Here is a 24230-nt window from a genome sequence, read left to right as displayed (position 1 = left end):
TCTTTGCTAATCTTACGCTTATTAAATTCTGTTAAAGCTAATTTATCTAATTCACACTTAGAACACTTCTTGTAGTATATATTTATAACACCAGTGTTATTTGTAATATTAATACTTTGTGGTTCTTCTGGTTCCATTTTAATATCAAATTTTTTTACTTAATTGATTTCCATATTTGGGGTAATGATATTTTGATTTAAGATGGTGTGATTTTTTGCTTTGAGTATAATATTTTCCACAATTACATAAAACGCTTTCATTAGTATTATATTTAGTAACAATTTCATTATCTAAGTTACATTGAGTTCCAACATCTATAAATGATTTTTCATTATCTAATTCACATTGAATACCAATATTTGATGAATTTTCATTATAGATAATTTGTTTATCATCAAAATTTAAATAATATAATTGTCTTTTTTCAATTCTTAAGTTAATCAAATTATTGTAACCTCTATAAAGTTTTAAATCATCATTTCTTTCATTGAAAGGAGTTTCAAGAATATTTATAATTTTTTCTAAAGTTCCTTTATGATTTAAAACTGTATTAAATATGTTAGGATTTTTGATTCCATTATCTATCAGTTCAATAATTAAATATGCTTCATTTGATAATATTTGATTGATTATAGAAATATTATCAATTTTATATTGTCTTCCATACACTAAATTTGTTGCTGAGATATAATTTTTAATGTTAAATAATGAAAATAAGTTATCATTATTCATATTTCTAATATGACTTTTAGATTTTAAATGTTCTTTATAATATCTTTTATCACTGTATGATTGATTACAGTTATCACATTTATATGTTTCTTTTTCATTCTTTAATTCATCTAATTTAGTTTCTAATATATCATCTGTATATTCTAGTTTCAATTTATTCTCTAAATGTGTTTTAGTTTTATTGTGTCTTGATTTTTGGGATTTATCTATATTGATTTTACATGTTGGGCAGTAGTACTTATTTGCTTCCATTTTAATACTAAAATTTTTATTAAAATTGATTTTAGAAGTAATTCATTTATATTTTATTCATATATATGAATATTTTAAGAGTAATAGGGGTTTAGTTGTTTCATATCAAAGGTCGAAGGGGCGAGTGACTAGAAAATAAAAAATAAATTCGAGTGTCTTGCGGCTGAGGTTCATAAAGCTGTTAATTCTCGTCAGGGCTCCACTTTATAAAATGGACCATGAAATAGTTCCATGAAGATTTTGAAAAGGAAAACATGCATACGTTGTGAACAGAGCATAATTAAGTCAAAGGGTAGCTCTTGGAAAATAGTTATGAAGAAATAGAAACGGTTTATATAGTATGTAACGTAATAATGTACTAATAGTTTTTATTCCCTTTGATAAAGGCGGTGTTCATGAAGTATATGTAGATCACATTGATCACGTAAGTAATAAAATGTATTTCAACTTCAAACATATACAAATTTCAGGTTGTTTTGTGTGCTGTAGTTGTAAGAAATAAAAAATTCGAGGTCGAATCCATCGAATTTGGGTAGTCTGACCGATGCGGAATCAACTGATTTCGGGATATATCTGTAGGCCTTATACTGCCATAGCTTATTACCAAGTACACAATGAATACTAATTTGATGTTTACATCCCGATCACTGACAGGAATAATCGGTGATCGATTCATTGACAGTCTTGTAATGTAGTTTTGTAGTTTTGAATCTTTCGCACTTTGTATTCTAATAATGGTAAAAGCAAAAGGGTTCTCCTTATCTTTGATCCAAACGTAGTGATCATACATACATGTTTTGACGATAAGGTCAAGTCCTCCACAATTAATCAATAAACACGACCAAACACATCGAATGAAAAATATCCTATATATGTATGTATGCGTGCATGCGTGTATATATGTAGATATATACGTACGTACGTACATACATACATATATACGCACGCACGCACGCACGCACGCACGCACGCACGCACGCACACACACACACACACATACATACATATCGACGACAGTGGCTCTTCAATGTCTAGTTCAGAGATATCCTTTTACCAAACAACGCATATTTTTCAAATTCTAAATCCAAATTTTATGAGAGAACAGTGTTATTTTGTCTCATCCAAGACGTTCTTTTGCAGTGCAACAGCTTAGGTTTTTTTGCTTTACGCTATCGTTAAGCTAGGTATCTACCTGCTTAAAACGTAAATTAGAACTCCCCATGTATTTCGAGTTGTTGAAAATGATGATTGGATTATAATACTTTTTCTTAAATATGACTTCTACGCCAAGACGTACTTGGCCATTTTTTTAGAAACTCGTAACTTCTAAAAAAATTCGGTTTTATGTATTCTAGTACTACAAGATATGTCTACGTTTGCTAGATTCAGTCCGCATGCGAAATTATTACTCATGAATTTGAAGGCACTACAATGATGGGTCTATATCCAATTATATCGAGTGGCTCCATCTTAATGTATCAAATAAGTTGATACGCTTTTATCCCATTGTCATTGGACCTATAATTTTTGGGGATGGTTTCGTTATTGTTTCATTGGTCGAGTCGAGCATTCTTAAAGTTATTTCTGAGTTAAGTTTTCTTGCGCTCAACGCGAAGTTCATTTTATACACATAAATAAACGTTTTCTCATTCTTGCATTTTTCGAGTCTTCCTCTGTGTCATACCCCAAACTATTTTCGTGAGTCGTTAGTGATATGTAGAAAGAGAAGTCATGTTTTATATTTAGGTGACCGCCGTGTGTGGATATCAATTGGAAATGTTTACTGACGCCAGATATGAATTTTAGTTTTCTGTTCACCTACGGTGACATATGTGTCTATATCTACAATTTCCTTGTATATAATCGGGTCCGATAATAGTGTTCGCGCGTTTAAAGATATTAAGTTCAATTTATATGATATAATGGCCACCATGCTTACTTAGGTTGTGATTACATTTAGAGGACACCAAATGGTGTGCCTATCATGTCTCTTTTCGTGTGGCCACCTCTATAATTCTGATAGACTGTATGTTTCGCCCGCGTTTAGTTTCTATTTTAGTACATTAATCCCCTTTGGTTGCAATGGATTAGTCGCAACATATTTGACACGTTGGCTGGCTTCAAGTAATATTGGCCATGTGGAATTTCATAATGATTATTTTTTATTTTGTCTTTTCTCCTTAGTTAGACGCCTAGCTCTATGTGTGTTGTCTGGATGATTAATAATTGTGTTGTTTTTACGATTCGAGGTCGAATCAGCGTAAGGAAGCGCATATGATACAGAGGAAGGTTGTAATAATTGCTATTATGATTAATATGATTATTATTATGAATATATATGTGTAGTAACTAATTTAATATTTTGATATTTTCAATTGAACACTGGTCAGTCCATTTAAGGTACTTGACCTTTTTTTATCTGTGCCGAACTGGCCAGTGTCTTATCAGTAGCTATTTAAGCACATGTATTCTATTTCTTTCTCTCTCTCATCTGGAACGCCTAATCAAGTCAACTCATAATTTACACTCTTGCGTTCAATCATTTCATTACATCTGAGCTGGAACCCGGTATATAGGTATCAGAACCCTTTTCGTGGTGGGAGCATGATCGTGGAACATCAGTGTTAGATGGGCAGAATGTTTCTGATATAAACAGCAGCTCTTTGATGATCTTATTTGTATCTTTAATTGGTGGATCTTGAATTATATTTTCATTTAGTTCATTTCCTTTATCCATTGATACCCACATTTTGAAATAACTTTTTAAGTATCACTAGGCATTTGGAAAAAACCTTGACAAAACCTTAAGCCAATATTTTATGTCATAAAACGCTTCTACGGCGCTTAGATGTTAGGAAATGTGTCCGCAGTATGAATGCATAACCTTTGCATTCTCTCAACAATACTATTATCTTCAAGAACCTGATGATATTCCACTACTGAAATATAATCAAGACGGAAAAGGATTACCTTTTCTTGAATGTTGAGTACACCGGTATTGTAACCATGCGGGAATGAACTTCCAAGTACAGTTACAAACGCTGTGATCGCTAGAGAAATTGTCAACCGACCCTGAAAATGTAGGAAATTCCGGTACAGAAAAAAAGTTATTCATTAAACTGCGTATCTGTAAAACAAGCTTTAGAATAGGTACTTTCGATGGACTTTGATGGAGTTGATACTTTTAGGTGCTAGTATTTGCGTCAGCGCCACGGAAGTAGAAGGGACTGATCACAACAAATAGGGCCACTTTAGAAGCGGGCGAGGGCATGGCCTGGGAACGTAGGAAATTATATTGAATTAAATCTACTTTTGGGGTTCAATTAAACAACAGTAATTACGTAGCATGAGCGGCAACTTGGCCCGGGCCCGAGCCAAGTTCTAGCACGAGACAAATGAATGCGTTTGAATTGCTACTGGTTCCGGAAATGACCAACTTCGCTTAGTTTGAGCATTGTTTAGTATCGAGTGAATGGTTTGCGTGTGGCGCGCTCTCTAATTAGGCACGGGCCAAATTTGGGCGGAGCCTGATCCGTGCCAATTTGGCCCGGGCCAAGTCGTCTCCGTGTGATCGCGGCTTATGATTGTAAACCAGTGTGCGGAAAACACTTCAAATGCCGTCCCGTCGTAAGGTTCATTGAAAAATCCAATAGGTTTAGTCCCGAGAAACCAAGATCTGAACCACAGGGGCCTGACACAAAATGTTTTTGGACCCCAGTATCTGGTACTGTATATAAAAAGTCCTTTTATATAGTCGAAATTTCGAGTTTAAAAGTAAGGTTTATTTTATCGATTGTACGTTTGTAGGCTAAGCGTAGATAGCGCGCACACCTCCCAATGTTGATTGTCAGAGATAGCTTTTTCAATAGTGCGGCACCGCGGGCTGTATGTGAACTACATACACGAAGTGAGTGACAAATTGAAACGATCTCAGCTTAAGGGAAACTTCGGTATTCATCTCTCGTCTTGTTAGTGTGGGATTCTCTATATATCTTACTTACACACCTTAAAGGTGGCAATACAAATGAAGTGCTGTAAAGCTGCCTAATCAACCGTCTTATAGCGCCAGTAGTAGGTTAAAAGTTTGTGCTTGGTGAAAAGGCACGATCGGATGAGATTTTCACACCAGACATGCTAACTGAAAATAACTTGTTTTAACCTACCTTGTAGTGATGAGGACATTCTAAAGGCTCATTTGGCAAGTATAAAATTGATGTAACCCAGGTGATACTAGACATTCCGCTCTATTATGCGCACGCAAAACTTTTTTCTTAGTGACGTTAGATTGGCCCAGGCCTCTTTATTGAACCAATTTTGTTATCGTAAGCTTATATAGATTAGAATACTTGTAGGGCTAAAAATGATTGTCACGACCGAATGCAGTCGATAAATTCATGTCGGATTAAACCGGTTTATTCTTGTCAAAATCTACATATCTTCACTCAGTGTGTCATTGCTTCATTACGCTAGCTAAAGGTGTACCTTGCTCCGTTGACCATGAAGTTTTCAGCCTTTATAAGGCTTTACTGGCCATATCCCGTGGCTGTAGACTATAAGCCTGCGTCGAGCATATTTCGCAGCTGCCACGAGCGCGCTTTGCCCGATACGTGGGGTAGGTTTTACACGAGTTTTATATTTTCTCATTTTATATTTTTCCATTATTCATAATCCATAGTAATAGATTGTTGTTGTTTGTTTTTAGGCGAGAACGTCGATATTTAATAAATTCATTGCGACTTAAATAAGTGAGATTCTGTCGACTTTCTATATTTAATCATTATCCTATAAGAAGCATAGTTGTTAAAGATGTGTTCATACGTAGTTATAATGATAGTTAATTAAGGAAACTTTTAGTCATTGTTTATAATATTGGTATGATACTCAAAATGTGTTTTTGTATCCAGCTTATATTTTGTAGCTAACGTCTGCCAGTGGCTTCCTTTATCTCCGGCTATACGTGCCGCACCGATACTGTCACTTTTTCAGGCTACAAGTGCCGAGGATTTTTCATCTTTTTTTCTGGCTACCAGTGCCGTGATTTACGTGTCATACGTCCTGGCTGCATGTGCCGTGATCCATTGCGTACCGCATGATTTGATGATGTCAATCGTAATTTCGCCGAAAGTAAGTATCAGTAATAGGGAATAAGTTGTTTCAGGCCAAAGGTCGAAGGGTCGAGCTCATAAAAAATAAATTCTCGCACGCTCGAATTTATTTTTCATTTTTTATTCACTCGCCCCTTCAACCTTTATTCTGAAACAACTTATTCCCCATTACTCTTAAAATATTCATATATATATATATATATCAATAACATATAAATGAATAACTTCTAAAATCAATTTTAATAAAAAATTTAGTATTAAAATGGAAGCAAATAAGTACTACTGTCCGACATGTAAAATCAATATAGATAAATCTCAAAAAGCAAGACACAATAAAACTAAAACACATTTAGAGAATAAATTAAAATTAAAATATAAAGATGATATATTAGAAACTAAATTAGATGAATTACAGAATGAAAAAGAAATATATAAATGTGATACTTGTAATCAATCATTCAGTGATAAAAGATATTATAAAGAACATTTAAAATCTAAAAGTCATATTAGAAATATGAATGATGATATTTTAGGTGAGGATTATTTTGATAATGACAATGATAAGAAACAAAAGACAATTAAAAGAATTTAAAAAAAATTAAACAATAAAAGATCATACATGGAAGATGTAAGAAATTATATTAATTCATTAGATAATAAAAAAGAAATAGAGATAACCGAAGCATTTAAAAGTGATATTGGTCCAGCAGCTATCGAGTTTAATTTTCACAAAGGAAAAACATTAGAAGAAAATAAAAAACATTTAGAAAATATGAAAAATATTATAAAAATAATTACTCATGTTGAATACCCTAAAATTAGTATATCTTCTAAAGTTAAGTTTATAAAATCTGAAGATAAACCAATATTTAATATAGATTCTCATTCACAACATATTATTTCAAAACAACATATAGATGATAAATTAGATAAATGTTATAATGAAGTAAAAACTAAAATAGAAGAGAAATATTTTGAAGGATCAGGTTTAATATTCGATGAAATAATATTAATGACTTTACATGTTTATAACACAAAATATAATAAGTTAACTAAATCAAAACCAATTGATGAAAATAATTTATCATATTATAAAGATGACAACATTGATGGATCAAGTTATATTAAACTACCATTTAAAACTAATGCTGTAATAAATGTACAAAATTTTGATGATAAATGTTTTCTATGGACAATTATAAGTTGCTTACACCCAGTTGAAGATTATAATAAACATACTTATAGATTAACACATTATAAACCATTTGAAAATGATTATAAGATAGATAATTATCCTGTTAGAATTAAAAATATCCCAAAAATAGATAGAGATAATAATCTAAAAATAAATGTATTTGATTTAATCAGATTACCAAATACGAAAGGTAACAATATAAAACATTATACATTAGAACCTTTATACCTATCAAATGATTATAATTCAAATGATGTCATAGATATATTATATTATGAGAATCATTATATGTGGATTAAAAGAATTGATTTATTTTTTAAATCAGAAAATGATTTTGATAATAAAATATATCTTTGTAGAAAATGTTTACATAAATTCAGAACTGAAAGTGCATGATAAAATCATAAACAATTATGTGATAATCATGATTATTGTAAAATAGTTTTACCAAATGAAAAGGATAAAATATTAGAATTAAAAGAATATGATTACAAGAATAAAATACCATTTGTAATACATGGAGATTTTGAATCATTAAATAAAGAATTAACTGATCAAAATAGAAAAGAAATATATTATAAAAGAAAGAAATTAAATTCTAATGAAAATGATGTAATTGATTATTCAGATCCTTTAATAACAAATACAATTAAAGATTCATCAATCAGCTGCAGCTTTTGGTTTATATATAAAATCTGATTATCCAGAACTAATTAAAAGTGAATATTGTAATTATAGAAATGAAAATGTTATCAATCATTTTTGTGATTTATTAATTGAGTATGAAATCAAATTTAGTAAACTATCAGATACAAATATAGAAATTATAATGACAGAAGAAGATAAAGAAGCATTTGAATTTGCAGATAAATGTTATTATTGTGAAAAACTATTTAATTTTAGAGATAAAAAAGTAAGAGACCATGATCATTTAAATGGAAAGTTTAGAGGCGCAGCACATGCGAATTGTTACTTACAAGCTAAGAAAATTAACTTTGTTCCAGTAATATTTCATAATTTATCAGGATATGACGCTCCTTTATTCATCAAACAGCTATGTCATAAAATAGAAGAAATCAATAATCAAATAGAAAGATTGAATTCAAATAGATCGAAAAATAAAATACCAACTTATAAATTTAAGATGTTAGCTAAAACATCTGAGAATTATATATCATTCCAATTTGGGTGTCTAAGATTTATAGATTCATATAGATTTTTATCAAAATAATACTTATCAAAATCATTAGTTGATGATGAATTAAAGATATCAAAACCGCACTACCCAAATAATGATGATTTTCGATTAATGAGATATAAAGGCGCAATTCCATATTCATTTTATAAATCACATAATGATTTCAATATAACTGAATTATTAAAAGAACAATTCTATGATGAATTAAAAAATGAATATGTTAAAGATGAAGTCTATAATAGAACATTGAATATTTGGAATAATTTTAAAATAACAAATCATGGACAATTAGTAGATTTATATTTAAAATCAGATGTATTATTATTATCGGATATATTCGAAAGGTTTAGAGATGTAAACCTAAAATATTTTAATATTGATCCTTGTCATTGTTATTCATCACCAGGATTAACTTGGGATTGTGGTTTAAAACTCACAGATATAAAAATGGATTTGTTAACAAATATAGATCAATTATTATTATTTGAAAAATCTATAAGAGGAGGAGTTTCGGGTGTATTAGGTGATATATATTTCAATGTAAATGATAACCCTGGATATAAATTATTATATATAGATGCAAATAATCTTTATGGATGGGCAATGATGGAACCACAACCTTATGGAGTATTTGAAATAAGTGAAGTTTTACAACATGAAAATAATGATAAATTTGATTGGAAGAAAAGAATCCTAGATATTGCAGATGATTCAGATACTGCTTACTTCTTTGTTGTAGACTTGGAATATCCTGAACATATTAAATTTAAATCTAGAAATCTAGCATACTGTCCAGAACATAAAACTGTTACGCATGAAGAATTATCAAATTATCAAAAAAGAATTAAACCTGAAAATCATATTCATACAGAAAAGTTAATGGTAACTCAGGAAGATGAATATAATTATGTAGTGCATTATAGAATGTTGAAGTTTTATTTGAATCAAGGAATGGTTCTAAAAAAAGTACATAGATATATTTCATTTAGTCAATCTAAATGGTTAGAAAAATATATAGATTTTAACGCCAAACAGAGAACTAAAGCTAAAACTGATTTCGAAAAAGATTTCTTCAAGTTAATGAATAATGCATTCTATGGTAAGACTTGTGAAAATATTAGAAATAGAAATGATATTGAGTTAGTTAGTAATGGCAAAAGAATTAGACATTTACAAACATATCCTAACTTTATGGGTAACAAAATATTTGATGAAAATTTAGCCGCTGTTAAAATGAGAAGAACATCAATGAAATTTAACCAATGAAATTTAACCAATTTATGTTGGTGCTTCAGTTTTAGAATTATCAAAGTTATTAATGTATAAATTTTACTATAACGTATTACAACCTCATTTTGGAGAAAAACATATAGAAATCTTATATTTTGATACTGATTCTTACATATTAAAGATAAAAACTAATAACATAACTAACACATTATTATTCGAAAATGGAATTATTAAATTCATGGAATCAATTGTAAAGCTGAAAAAAGATAAACGGTTATGCTTCGGTCAAAGGAATGATAGATAATTTGTTACCTAGCAGCGCGGGTTTGCGTAGAACGTGTGATTCAGCTGTTAGCACCGACCGAGGCTGCAATAATGTAACCTAGGTCGGTTCACTGCATGACCTTTGCTTGCGATTACTGGCCCAACCCCAGTCGGTCGTTTGTAATTGGATGTTACCATAAATAAACAGTATTTTGAAGATGTGGTGACGGAGAGAATCTGTTTTTTATTTCGTCTTGAGAAGGTCCTACTGTTCGCTATTCTGTATCGAAATATGAATTGAAATATAAAGGATGGAGTTAGTTTCCTTTCCCGATACTGTATTTATGCTTTTAATGATGAAGGATAATTGTGTTATAGCAATTATAGTGATAACCTACGACAGTTTCAAATTCACGTATTAGAAAACGACAATTATCTTTAAATTCCAAATTTCATTTGGAAAGCGGCGTTTATGCGCACAATTCCTAAAATGTCAGAATTCCGAAAACTAGGGATTCACACGGTTAGAATGTTAACTAAATAAGTTTCGTCCGATCAAATGTATACTATAAGAAACTAACGGCGAAACTTCGCGGGTTGGTGCGGTCTGTGCGCTGCATGAACGGGTTTTTGGTATCAAATGTAAAATACCGGCCGTGTACATGTTCGGATTTGTACCGATACATTGAGTTTAGTTCAATTTTTGGATCATTATAGTTTAGGAGCTCTGTGTGACGTCACTGAGCGCGCTGATCAAAAATAGTCTGCACACTGTGAGCATCACATGTTGCTTGGACAGTGTGCTAATTGACTATAAGTAATAGGGAATATCTTGTTTCATACCAAAGGTCGAAAGGTCGAGCTCATAAAAAATGAAGAATATGAAAATAATAACAATTTCTATTTGAATTAGTAGCGAAACTCATATAAAATGAAAAATAATTCTCGCACACTCGAATTTACTTGTAAAATGTGAGTAAAGTGTGAGTGAAATAATTCATATTTTAACAGATTTCGAGTAAAAATATAAGTAAAATAAATGGATAACTTAACGAATATAAAGTGTGAGTAAAGTGTGAGTGAAATAGTTTATATTTTAAACATATTTCAATATTTATATTTGTATGAGTTAGATTTTTAAACATTAAAAGTGTGAGTGAAATAATTCATATTTAAAACAGTGAATATTTATATTTGAATGAGTTTTAATAAAAATTTTGTTATAAAAATGAAGAAAGAAGAAGAAGAACCCAACTTTAAAATCGAAATCAATGAAACCAATAAATCATTTTCACAGTTTAACATTAAAAATTATATTTCAGCAACAAATTTAGTGTCCGCAAGACATTATAAAATTGAAAATATTACTGTAATTAATCAAATATTATCAAATGAAACATATTTAATTACTAAACTAGTAGATACCTTTGATAATGGCGTTAAAAATCATAAAGTATTCAATACAGTTTTAAATTTTAAAGGAACTTTAGATGAAAACATAATAAATATTCTTAAAACTCCTTTCAATGAAAGAAATGATGATATAATACTTTCAAAAGATTACAATGATTTGATTAACTTAAGAATTGAAAAAAGACAATTATATTATTTCAATTTTGATAATAAACCAATTATCTACAATGAAAATTCATAAATATTGGAATTCAATGTGAATTAGATAATGAAAAATCATTTAAAGATATTGCAGTTCAATGTAATTTAGATGATGAATTTAGAAAATTCAATCCTAATGAAAAAGTGCATTGTTATTGCGGAGGTAAATACTTAAAATCACATAAATCAAAGCATTATGAAACAATTAAACATAAAAACTGGTGTAAAGAGTAACAATTCTACATTATAATTATTGAATTGAGTTAAATGATTTAAATATCTAATGGACTGTTAAAATGATAAATTGTTTGACAGTTGAAATGATAAATTGTTTGACAGTTGAAATGATAAATTGTTTGACAGTTGAAATGATAAATTGTTCGACTGTTGAAATGATAAGACAGTTAAAATGATAAATTGTTAGACACAATAATGCTTCAATATGTTTCATTTCTTAGAACCCTTTCAATATTGTCAAATGGTTCTTGACAGGGTTCTTGGGAGAACCATTTAAAGGTAATTTATTTTTAGGGTTCCTCATTTATTTTTGACTGCTCAAGCTGTTCATGATTTGTCCATCCTCTGTTATGTTTGACTGCTCCCTTAATCCTCATGTGGATAAAAAAACTGATGATAAGAATCGCATAAAATTAACATCATATAAACCTTTTTTATTATAAAATCATGAATTGAAATATTAATGATAAATATATTTACAATAAATGATACAAAAATAGTTTCACTAATTGGTTACATGTACAATAAGATTGAAAGATGGAGAATTTTTTTCATTGGGCTAATCGCTTGGTATCTTAAATCGGTTGGGATTTTTTCCACACTAAGTCTAAAACATAATGTTTTGAGAATATCAAAGTTTTTTAAAAGTTAGTGGTATAAGATGTAAGATGATATGCTAAACGTATAATAGGCCGACTTATGGCAGGCCACTCCGCTTATTCAAAATCTGTCCACTTTCAATTAACTATAAGCCATCTTCTTACATATGTTTGTTTCAACGCGCTGCCACCCTCGCAACCTTTCAACCGCAGCGTCCGGATTATAGTCGTATATTTCCTGAAATATAAATAACATTGAGAACAAATAATGGTGTAATAAAATCGATTATGTTTTGCAATAATGCACACTGCAAGTAAATCTAAACACTTTCTTCTATTACATGCATAAGTTCCAAATACATTTATCAGTAGAAAAGACAAACGGTTAAAGTTGACAGTGGGATTAGATTCAGAAAAATACAAACCTTTTTAATGGTTTTCAGGTCTTTCGCATCCTCTCTCAAAATCCCTGGTAATACGTGAAGCTCTGCTGTTCTCATCATATCTGAAAACCAGTGAATATGTAGATTGAAAATGATTATCTTCTATCAAAATACAGTCAGACAGTAAAGGCTCATTGAGTCAAGATTTACTAACCCGTTTCTGCAATTTCGCTGCTTCGAAGGAAGGAAGCGACACGATTGCCATATGCACAGACTTCGTACATTTCTATAATTCTTTCCGCCATAGGTCCGAGATTGGAAAAACATCTTTTGCACCGCGGTCTCACAATATGGTCAACTTCCATGGAACAATTTCTATAATACAAAAGTAATGGGAAAGTTTTAAATAATAATTATGGCTGATCTGATTCCGAGTCACTCCGGCTTTATGGCATATATTTCATATATTTCAAATATCACAAATGTTATATACATTCATTGAATACAACTTACCAGAATTAATTCACATTTCCAAGCTCCAGATATTCATCTTACAAAACAACGAAAAGAACGAGTCGATATACTATATGCACTATGCACTGAGCGAAGTTTGTATGAGTCGTGGTGGCAGATAATTATACAACAGTTAGTTGCATGAACAAAGGAATAATTGCCTGATCATGTACACATGGCCCTATAGGCACGAAACTACAATAGCTTGATACTTATTAGGCCCAAAGCATTACGTTACTTTGAATTTCCACTATACTCTATGTTTTTATTCAACAAAAAATGTACAAAGACTTCGACTGAATGTTTTGATAGAAATTGAGCCGAAAATACACACAATTCTCATTTTTGAGTTGCATTAGACATTTGAATTTACTAGTTCTTTTTAAACTGCACAGTCCATTCAGAAACGCCTAGAGTTTAGAAGAGTTTAATTGTTTTTTTAAAGCATTAAAAAGCATTGTTCTTTTCTCTGCCGTCTCTCCATAAAACCTAGTCGATGTCTCAGACTAGGAAATCAAGTTATTCAGTCTCTACATATTATTATCAGACGATGTCGCAGACTAGCAAATCAAGTTATTCAGTCTCTACATATTATTATCACACGTTAAAGGCGTTCACCACTGATTTTAAACATACGACTTTTTAAATTTTAGAACGAATTAAAATAAAGGTTCATTAATTTTAAAAATGCATCCTTGTCGCACACGGTCACCATTTTTTAAACATTGTGAGTAAATTGTTTTCAAAGTTAACCCAATTCTAATTTCCAGTCAAAATGTTTTGTATATAACCTACACCACATAGAAAATCAGTTATATTCATCAGCTATACTAATTATTCCCTGTTGCAGGTCTACTTAATTCTTAATTGACAATTGTGACCACATTAGGGTTCTTATAAGAACCCTTATGTCTCGAAGAACCCCAATCTACATTCCATATTGTTGAAGCACCTTAAAGCCTCACCAAGAACCCCAAGGTTCTTCGAAGAACCCCCGAAGAACCATTTGTTCTAAGAGTGTACGTAAATCTTTTATAGTTTGCTAAATTTGCTGGATGGTATTTCGCGAAAGAATGATTTATTAGTCTAGGTAATTAAGCCACTCGGTTATCAGTGTAACGATAGTTGAAAGCGCTCACTGCCTGTATATACCTAACAAATTGCTGTGGTGTTTATGTGGTTTTAAGATATATAATGAGTATCGCGAGTTAGTATAGAATATGTTTATTGTGCAAAGGTTAGATTGGGCGCTCAGTGGTGAATCTTACCGGAGGGGGTTTGAATAGAGTAGTTTATATGAGATGAATTAAGGTGGACCAGGGACCTGGATGAAGAGTAAGGGATGCTCTAGGGATGGTCCGGAATAAAACGGGGGATTATAGCCCGAAGGATTAATTCTGAAGATCCTTTGAAACAGTATAATGTTTAGTGGCTAGCCTCTGGGAAAGATTGGATATATATGTTGGACATTATTAGGGTCGAATATCAAGAAATACCAAATGGGTGATTCGTCGGCCGGTTCCCTATTTATCCATTGATTTTATTTTACTCCGGTAAGGCGTGACATGGGGGATGATACGGAAATGAGAAATGTCACGATACAGCTATTTGTTAGGTATGCTGAAATGGCCATTCAGGGGATTGGTTTTTTAGAAGTAAAGGGTTGCTCATTGCGTAATACAATAAGTATGATAAGTATTATTCGGTAGATTGGGTATCTTAACTGAATGGTCGTAGATTGCAGGGATGTGTGAGCGCTATGTTTTTTTTCCCGAACTTTCAGTCCGTCTTGACCGGTTTATATACAGGATGATGCGTCGGCCGTTTTACATGTGGGGTTATATCCCCTGATTTGCGGGAAGGAATTAGAACAATTCGAATATCAGATGTGGGTGGTTTGGAAGACCATAGGCCCAGGAGTGAAAGTTAATTTTTGAGAATCGGCTGTTTGAATGGCACTGAATGAGTAGTGTCCAGAGGAATTTTCCCTAACTTTTGCTTTCTGAGGCAATGGGTGGGGACTAGCAGCTGACATCTCGGCGATTCGGATGTATCTGATCAGTATATCCATTTTTGCATAAATTTCGGCTCATCTTTATAAAATGCACTTAGAATTATTATGAAATTATTCATTAATTGTTGAAGCTGTCTGTTGCCAACATGTGCTGGGCACACGATAATCAACTAAATGATGTATCTGGCATCTGTATTAATTTACGTCGTTGATTGGGGTCGGGACAGGTTTGACAAATCATCTGATGTCGGTTAAGGTAACGGCTGATAGTTTGGACAGTGGGAAATTGACGTGTTTGCAATGGTAATTTTAAAGACAAATTAGGCTGCACACACTGATTATTTTTTTTTTTGGTAAAGACAACGAGAACGAGAAGAGTCAGAAAGTTGAAGTGGTTGGTCATATATTGTTAAATTATTAGACTACATGAATGTGGATATAGAGAAATGGGTGATTGTCTATGAAAGCTATTTGGGAAGTTGTGTTTGATATGTTTTTTTGCATGACTACAATTGTATAGGCTTGTTCTCATTAAATGTAAGGTCAATATACAGATGTACATGCCTCATAATTGTTATATATTACTGATGAAAAGAGTCTCATATTTGATATTTGTAGATGATTGCTTTCACTTAGATAAAGTTCGTGTGTTAAGTTTATAAGTATTTAGAAATTTTTTTGGCTTACCGTAAAATTCTATGGGGTCCATGTAGGTCTCGTTGATGAATAAGATGAACTGATGATGAGTGGGGTGTGTTGCTTAGTTTAGGTAGAAGTTATGCGGGATGGGATAATAGGGGAAAGGGTCAGAAATTGTGATTTATGGCTACTTTACAGGTGTTGTAAATTGATGTACGGAATGGTGGTTGTGTATCATTAGTCTTGATGTTCTGAAGGTTTTATGTAATTTTCATTACCCTGCGGCTGGCTTAAAGTTGTAAGAGATGTTGCTTATAAATGATGTTCTGAAGCCTGTACACTTTTGAAAAGATTTTTTTTGGGAAACTACAATAGGGTCTTGTGAATTTTTGGCGATTGGGGACCAATCGTCTGGGGAGGAGGATAGTATTGGGGTGATAAATTAGTAGTTTGCATAGAGGGAGGGAAGCCAGAGTTCAGGGCAGTGGCTGAAGTTAGTAAACAACCTACGTAGATGCTTACGTCGCACATAAGACACTGAATAGAAGATAGGTGAAAGTGACGCGAGTATCTGCGTAGGGTTGCTGGTTATAGCGGCAGCCTTGAGCTCTGGTATGGCTAGGAAGTAAACAAGTAATAAACTCGTGACGTATAACATATGTAGAAGTATACGTCACGAGTAACATGAAATAAGATAAAAAGGGAGGGTCAGCACAGTAAGGGGGAGAGAGATGCTAGAGTGGCGGAGAAGCCTAAAAATACGAGCTGTAGGAAGGAATAAGAATTGTGCGGGAAAATAAAGAAAGAACGTAGACCCACGAGAAGAGTTGTTATTATTCCGGAGTCAGAGGGATATCACTTATCGGATTAATCGGAACCAACAACGACAACACGAGGGGAGAACGCAACGTGGCCCCCACAACAATTGGTTGAGAAACTCAACCCCACAACATTGTTGGAGAACCGAAAGCGACCCCACGACATTGTTGGAGAACCGAAAGCAACTCCACAACAATATCAACTATGAAAAGTAACGGTATCGAGTGATCGCTGGCAGATTTAGCAGTTAAAATCGTCACATTTTTTTAATGTTTGCGTTGATGAAGGCGATTAGAGGGACACATGGCATCCACTGCTTATAAAACAGTAGATAGATTTCTGGAGATTAAAGTTTGGATGCTCTGATGAACCCTATCAGCTGTTGGTCGGTTAAAGCATAGCAGTGCTAATGGTTATAGTACATTGCAGGTGACCCAAATGATTCGCCTGCTGCCTGGATACTATAAACCTGGTACCTCGTTTAGATGGATGTCTGGACGTTATAGTACAGTGTTCATGAGTGACCCGGGTGACCCGAATTCCCCACCTGCCTGAAAATCTCATAGCGGAGGTAACGCGTATATCTTTGCTGCACACCGATCTCCTTGAAAGGTCAAAATGGTATTTTTGTGAAGAAGTACACGGGCCTCTCCATCTGATACTTTTAACACAGGGTACATAAATATTTAACTAATACTTTTAAACAAGATTTCTTCAGAATAAAAACTACGTCCAAATATCTGGCTTAAGTACTCCCCGGCCCTGGGTACTTTTTCTGATTCTCACATTCGGCACCATATGGATCTTTTAGACAAACTCAAAAATCTCAAACCTGATGGCCAACAATTTATATCTTTCGACGCTATATCCTTGTTTACAAATATACCATTGGAACCAACTCTCAATTTATTAAGAAGAAAACTCCCGGACTCCAATCTTGTTTTCCCGATTCCTGTAGATTGCTTACTTGAACTTTTGGAGCGCTGTACAAAATCTACACTTCCAATTCCAAGACAAATTCTATGAAAAAATTTTCGGTTACGCTATGGGAAACCCATAATCCCCCATTTTGGCTAATCTTTTCCTCGAACATTTCGAATCCGAAATTCTTCCCAATTACGCTGGCTCTAAACCTAACTTTTGGATTAGATGTGTTCATGACATTCTGTGCTTAGTTTCTGATGATTTTGATCTTAACTCTTTTATTGACTTCATCAACTCTCAACATCCATCTTTGAAATTCACATTTGAGTGTGTGTGTGTGTGTGTGTGTTTGTGTGTGTTTGTGTGTGTGTGTTTGTGTGTGTTTGTGTGTGTGTGTTTGTGTGTGTGTGTGTTTGTGTGTGTGTGTTTGTGTGTGTGTGTTTGTGTGTGTTTGTGTTTGTGTGTGTTTGTGTGTTTGTGTTTGTGCGTGTTTGTGCGTGTTTGTGCGTGCGTGCGTGTGTGTTAGTTTGTTGTTATCTTTTATACATAAATAAAAGCCAGCCTATATAGGCTTACAAGACAAAAAGTTCTGTTGGTTAAATGCATTATGGCGGTGCATTACGCAGAATGGACGCCTCATTTACAAACTTACAGACGTGATTATTAATGTGATCATTCGCTAGAATCAAGGACAATTGGTTTGTAGTGGATAAAATATCCATATCAATATCTTGATTTAATCGAACAATGTAATACGGTAATCACCATATGCTAGACATTCACACAGAAAGTGAATTTCTGTCTCGACTACTCGCTCAGGACAAGAAGGGCATAGTCTCTCTTCCGCTGGTAGGTTCCTATATCTTCCTAGCTCTATGTTTATCGGATAAGATCCGTTTCTCAGTCTTGCAATAGTTGATCTATTTTTCCTTGATACGTTTCTCTTAACGTACTTTTCAGTGCCAAATGTACGTTTGAATAACCTGTATGTTCTTAATTTGGGTAGAGAGGCTACCTCCATAGACCATATAGAGGCATGATTTCTACACAAGGATTTCTTAGCATCATTAGAAACAGTTTTTACTTGATACGGGGTTAAGCTACATAAATTAATATTACAATGAAAATAGTCCATATGACATTCGGCGAAGACATTTTTCGCAAAACTACACCAATTAACAAGTCGACGATCAGGAAGCAACGACGAGAAAACGTTCTTAAAACTTCAAACCGTAAATTTCACTTTATTTTCTTCGATATATCGAAGAGACGAGGCTGGACATCCAACCCGCTCAAAAGCTCCAACTCGAATCTCTGATTTCTTTCAACAAATTTTCAACCAGGATACTATTACATAAGACACCAAGGGTGGCAGAGACCAGAAGGCAGTTATCAAAACAATACAAACTGACTGACACTTCAAGTACATTTCTAAAACAAACAAACAGTCTGACAGTCCAAAACTGACTAACATCCTGCCCCCTAAGTAACATCAATGAAAATAAGACAATATTTGTAAAATAAGAAATAGAATTCATAACTAGACCTAAAATGCGCTGTTAATTTAGACTAAATTTAGTTAAATATCTACGGTGTTATACAGAAATAAACGTTTAGTAAGCCTATCATCAGGCATCCCACATAAGCGAAACCACATACGTAAAACTTCGATTTTGTGTCTGATAGAAACAGAAGTCCACCCCATATCACCTTCAATACTGGCAAGGGAGGAGTGTTTCCCGGTTCCTAAAAAACTTCGCATGGCCCTAAATTGGACTTTATTACAACATTCAAAATTCCTTAAATATTTATATATCCTTAAAAATTATATATACCCCTGTTTTTAGTCAATATCTCACACCTGACGATGATCTCTAGTGTGAGATCGAAACGTCGCGTTCTTAAATTTTAGATTGTTTCAATAAATAATTCTCGATTTTAGATTTCTTTTAATTTTTAAAGAGTGGGTTTTCATCTTACGTCTGATAATATCATCATTTTTATGCATGTTGCTTGCTAAAAGTCACGAATTATGTCATCTTATATGTACGCAGCTTAGTAAAAGTCACAGATTATTCAAGATGAATGTTGGGAAAAACAACACGGAAGATTTGAAATTTTTGAAACGATTTAAGCTTTTCAAAATTGCCATTGACATTTGCCTAGAGGAGATTTTTACCGGGGGGGGGGGGGGGGGTATTTACTGGGAGATTTTTCAGAATATAAACCATTTTAATGGCAAAAATAATCAAAAATAATGTTGACCTATACTTGAAAAAGCTGCATTTCTTCCAATTGAATTTTCATTAAATTATTGCCATGAAGTAAAGGCAATTTCGATTAATCTTAAAACTTCAAAACTTATCACATTATACAAACAGATTTAGCTCGATGGTTATCAGTTAGAGTTTTATCGCTCATATACTTCACATCCTCAAAGAGCATATTCAGAATCTTTAGATTTTAACTGCCCTGAAAACTATATAGCGTTTGCATACAGTTTTGCACTACTGTTTATACGCTGTTTATATTGTCACGTATCACTGCAAATCTGAAGCACATGTCGCTATTTAGGGAATCTGGCAAGCGAATCCAAACTGAAAAGAAGATGCTTTTGGAGAATGGCATGATCGCGGGGGGGGGGGGGCAGACTTGAAATAAATGCCATTGAGTAATTTAGATAAATGTTCGAGAATCTAGCTTTTGGAGAAGGGCCACAGGTGGGTAAGGCACAAAAGGGGTGTGGTCTTTGAAGAATGAGATGCGTTTAGGTGCTTTCTGAGCACTTTCTTAGTTGAAATTAGGAATGGTATATGCTCACAATTTCAGGCATGTTTTATGTAAAAAGGATAATAACGATTACAATAGATTCAAGGAGGCTAAGAATATCTAATGTATAAAATGAAGGTTAAAATCTATCTAAGCCCACGAACTGATGAAGAATTTCAGAATGTAACGCTATGCAGAAATACGACAATAACGGTTTTACACTGGTATCCTTTAACAGCAGGCGATGAAAAAAATTATGTTAGAAAAGTGGATGAGGGCCTGGCCCCATGTCTATGTATTGTTCTCTGAATCCAAGAACATGTCTATCGCACATTTGAGCCTAAACGTCTACTTTTACTTAGTAGCTACTTAAGATTTGCGGCGATACGTGACAACATGAACACACTGAGAAACTAGTGGAAAATTCTATTCTCACGCTATAGTTTGGGGTATAGTTGTATTTTGAGTGACTCAGTTAAGCTCTGAAGATAGTCTAACCAATAAAAATCGAGATTGGTGTAAATTAGTTAATTGTCATTGGTTATGGAGTTTTACGATGAATCGAAATTTCCTTCTTTTTATGGCGATATTAGTTTAATGAAGAATTCGATATTAACAAATGCAGCTATTTTCAAGCATGTCTGCATTTTAATTTCTAAATTAGAAGCGTAATTGTTGTGGGGTTGCTTCCGGTTCTCCAACAATGTTGTGGGGTTGAGTTTCTCAACCAATTGTTGTGGGGGCCACGTTGCGTTCTCCCCTCGTGTTGTCGTTGTTGGTTCCGATTAATCCGATAAGTGATATCCCTCTGACTCCGGAATAATAACAACTCTTCTCGTGGGTCTACGTTCTTTCTTTATTTTCCCGCACAATTCTTATTCCTTCCTACAGCTCGTATTTTTAGGCTTCCCCGCCACTCTAGCATCTCTCTTCCCCTTACTGTGCTGACCCTCCCTTTTTATATTATTTCATGTTACTCGTGGCGTATACTTCTACATATGTTATACGTCACGAGTTTATTACTTGTTTACTTCCTAGCCATACCAGAGCTCAAGGCTGCCGCTATAACCAGCAACCCTACGCAGATACTCACGTCACTTTCACCTATCTTCTATTCAGTGTCTTATGGGCGACGTAAGCAGCTACGTAGGTTGTTTACTAACTTCAGCCACTGCCCTGAACTCTGGCTTCCCTCCCTCTATGCAAACTACTAATTTATCACCCCAATATAATCATAAATTCAGGCTAACCTCTCATTATTGAAATGGTGGTTTATTTTCAACGGGGGTCTGGATGTCTTTGCATCATAAATTAAGATGTGCATTTTTGAGTGTTCGAACCTCCCATGATTTTATATTAATTTCGCTGAATCGTTGATTTAAAAAAATTAAATATGCTGTATCTATAATGGATTTATGTGGATCTATCAATGCATTCTAAAGAAATCTTCCGAACTGAGGCCGAATTTAATAGAAATAAGAAATTTCGTATAGTGTTCAAGATTTCATTTGGATAACGGTAACGGCCTTAGGTGATCTTCACCGTGGGGTCATGAATGAAGAAATACCGTAATAGAACTCTTAATATGATAACATGTGTTGAGATGAAACCGCAACGTTTTGACTGTTGACTAACGGCCATCATCAGGTGGAATGTAGACATTCCAGTGATTTGAGCTTTAAGTCAGATGGCAGTCACTGCAAATCCGAACGTTGTTGTGGTTTAATTTTGATAATTAAATGTCATCGTATAAAATTTTATTGCGGTATTTCTTCATTTATCGGATTAGTGTTCTATTTGACTACTTCGGGTAATGTAGTCGTTTAGATAGAAAATTATTTACATGTCGCCGTGGAAGGTATATGCAACCGTGTCAGTCGCTACGGAAGAGATTCTCTGTATATAGGCATCTTAAATCGGCACCTTTGTTGGTCCTAGCCTGCATTCACTTCCAATTCAACGTATTGGTAACATTACTCTTACTATGAATGCACTTCTGTCGTAGAATATGGTGCCACTGATATAAAAGTAGTTTTTATTTTACGATAATTTGAGAAAATGAGTTATATTGGAAAAAAACTGATAAAGCACCTTAAAATTCAGCGATTCATTGGCATTTTATTTCATTGGCATCTTCAAATAGAGTTTTGAGGTGCTAAGTTAAATACTATTAAGAGGTCATTATTTTTGGTGGTCATTGGTGGTTTGTTTATTCGTTCATCAATCACTGTCTAGTTAGCCAGTGTAATTCACCTGTTGACTGATAGCTGCTGCTGGGCTTTTGATAACCTATACAAACAATTTACTCAACAAAGTAGGAAAGCATGTGAAACTGAAATTTCAGCCTTGCATTCTTTTACTTAGACCAGAAGAGGTTTTTTTCATCAAATTGGAATAACTGATTTCAAAACCTCGAGAACATCTCAACTGAATTTATTTCAGTATTTATTCAATCAATAATGATAATTGTTAGGCTTATTCTCACTAGCATACGCTCAGTAAGTAATGGGTATTAGATTATAATATAATGCACTATTATTTTGATCTTATATTAGAAGTTGTAATATCATTTCAACCAACTGTATAACTATGAAATGAAATTTCGGTTAAGGTATATCAATTCTAACAAACGATAAAAGGGTTCAATATTCATAAACGAACAAGCAGAGAACAGCGTGACAAAGTGAACACCACATGGATTACTTAAAAATTGATTGTATCGAAATAAACAATAATTGTAGGTTAATTCTTAGTATTTTAGATACATTGTTTGGGAAAATTTTTTGTAGTCTTTCATCCAAGTAAAGAGATCTAAAGACATAATCCATTTCATGAACATATGATTTTATTTTTTATTTTCGTCTCCTTATATCCTTGAAGACAAATTCATTTCTACAGAATCAAAGATTTATGACAGTATGAATGCACCAGCATGTTTTATAATCGCAAATATAAAACAAAAATCATAAAATTCCAAATTAGATTTAGCACAATACTTGTTTTAACGGATTTAATCCATAATGATGTTATATAAATCAATAGTTTTCCTATTGGTTATTCCCATTTTGTTGAGCGTGATATAATTTAGGGGGTTCTTAGCAACTCAGAAACTAGGATTTCTATTGACAAAACTGTATTCAAAGCATACAGAGTTCTGTATACAAAGCATATGGGGTTTAACAGTACCGTTGACCCTGTCACGTATCACTGCAAATCTTTAACAGATGTGGCTATTTTGAACAGGAAATTACCGTGCCATCTCAAAATGGTCATTTTTCACTAGTTGACTTTTAGAAACGATGTGTTTTGAGAGTAGCTATTGTGGTAGGAGTTACTATCACTAAGTCGCTGTTTACAATCGGTTGGTTACAGTCACATCTAATGCCAGTGTGCACTATCAAAATGCTAGAACACTAGCACATCAGATGTTTTACAACAGTCACTTTTCAGCAGTAGACTCCTTTAAACAGCTTCTATGGAAAACCAACTGAATTGAAAGGTAGACTATTTCGGCGTCAGTTTATTTGTTATTTGTGATTACATCCAGCAGTCAAATGATTTCATTTCAATCGTTGCCTCAACTTACAATCGTCACGATTTTTTATATATTTTTCTGTCATATCTGAAACTCGGGTCCCCAGGGCGAATCCCTATTAAAGCCGTAAGACTACATCGAAGTACCGATGACGTAAGCCGTTACCGCTCTCCGCAAAATAAATTCGTTACCGTAATCGAACTGAATT

The 24230-nt window shown here is 33.3% G+C and overlaps 1 protein-coding gene and 1 long non-coding RNA gene across 5 annotated transcripts in view; one reads left to right on the top strand and one right to left on the bottom strand.

Annotated features, from left to right (window-relative positions):
• The window catches only part of LOC141908776 (solute carrier family 2, facilitated glucose transporter member 1-like), a 139562-nt gene extending 134275 nt beyond the window's left edge, over positions 1–5287 (bottom strand). For all 4 annotated transcript variants that reach the window (XR_012619633.1, XM_074798972.1, XM_074798971.1 and 1 more), the window contains exons 1-2: positions 5148–5287; positions 3955–4056 (exon numbers count right to left, since the gene is read on the bottom strand). Coding sequence is in view for 3 of the 4 variants with exons in the window: in XM_074798972.1 (XP_074655073.1) it covers positions 3955–4056; positions 5148–5222 (177 nt within the window). In the remaining variant the exon portion in view is untranslated. The remainder of the gene's footprint in view (positions 1–3954; positions 4057–5147) is intronic.
• Positions 5288–5326: 39 nt separating this feature from the next.
• LOC141908778 (uncharacterized) overlaps positions 5327–24230 on the top strand; it is a 67601-nt gene continuing 48697 nt past the window's right edge. Inside the window, exons 1-3 of the long non-coding RNA XR_012619634.1 lie at positions 5327–5596; positions 5687–5729; positions 5889–6108. This is a non-coding gene — a long non-coding RNA (uncharacterized LOC141908778). The remainder of the gene's footprint in view (positions 5597–5686; positions 5730–5888; positions 6109–24230) is intronic.

This window comes from Tubulanus polymorphus, chromosome 7 (genome assembly GCF_964204645.1).
Source record: "Tubulanus polymorphus chromosome 7, tnTubPoly1.2, whole genome shotgun sequence".
In the NCBI taxonomy this organism is placed as follows: Eukaryota; Metazoa; Nemertea; class Palaeonemertea; order Tubulaniformes; family Tubulanidae; genus Tubulanus; species Tubulanus polymorphus.
Note: the sequence above shows the minus strand (reverse complement) of the source record. Positions and strands in the feature narration are given on the sequence as shown.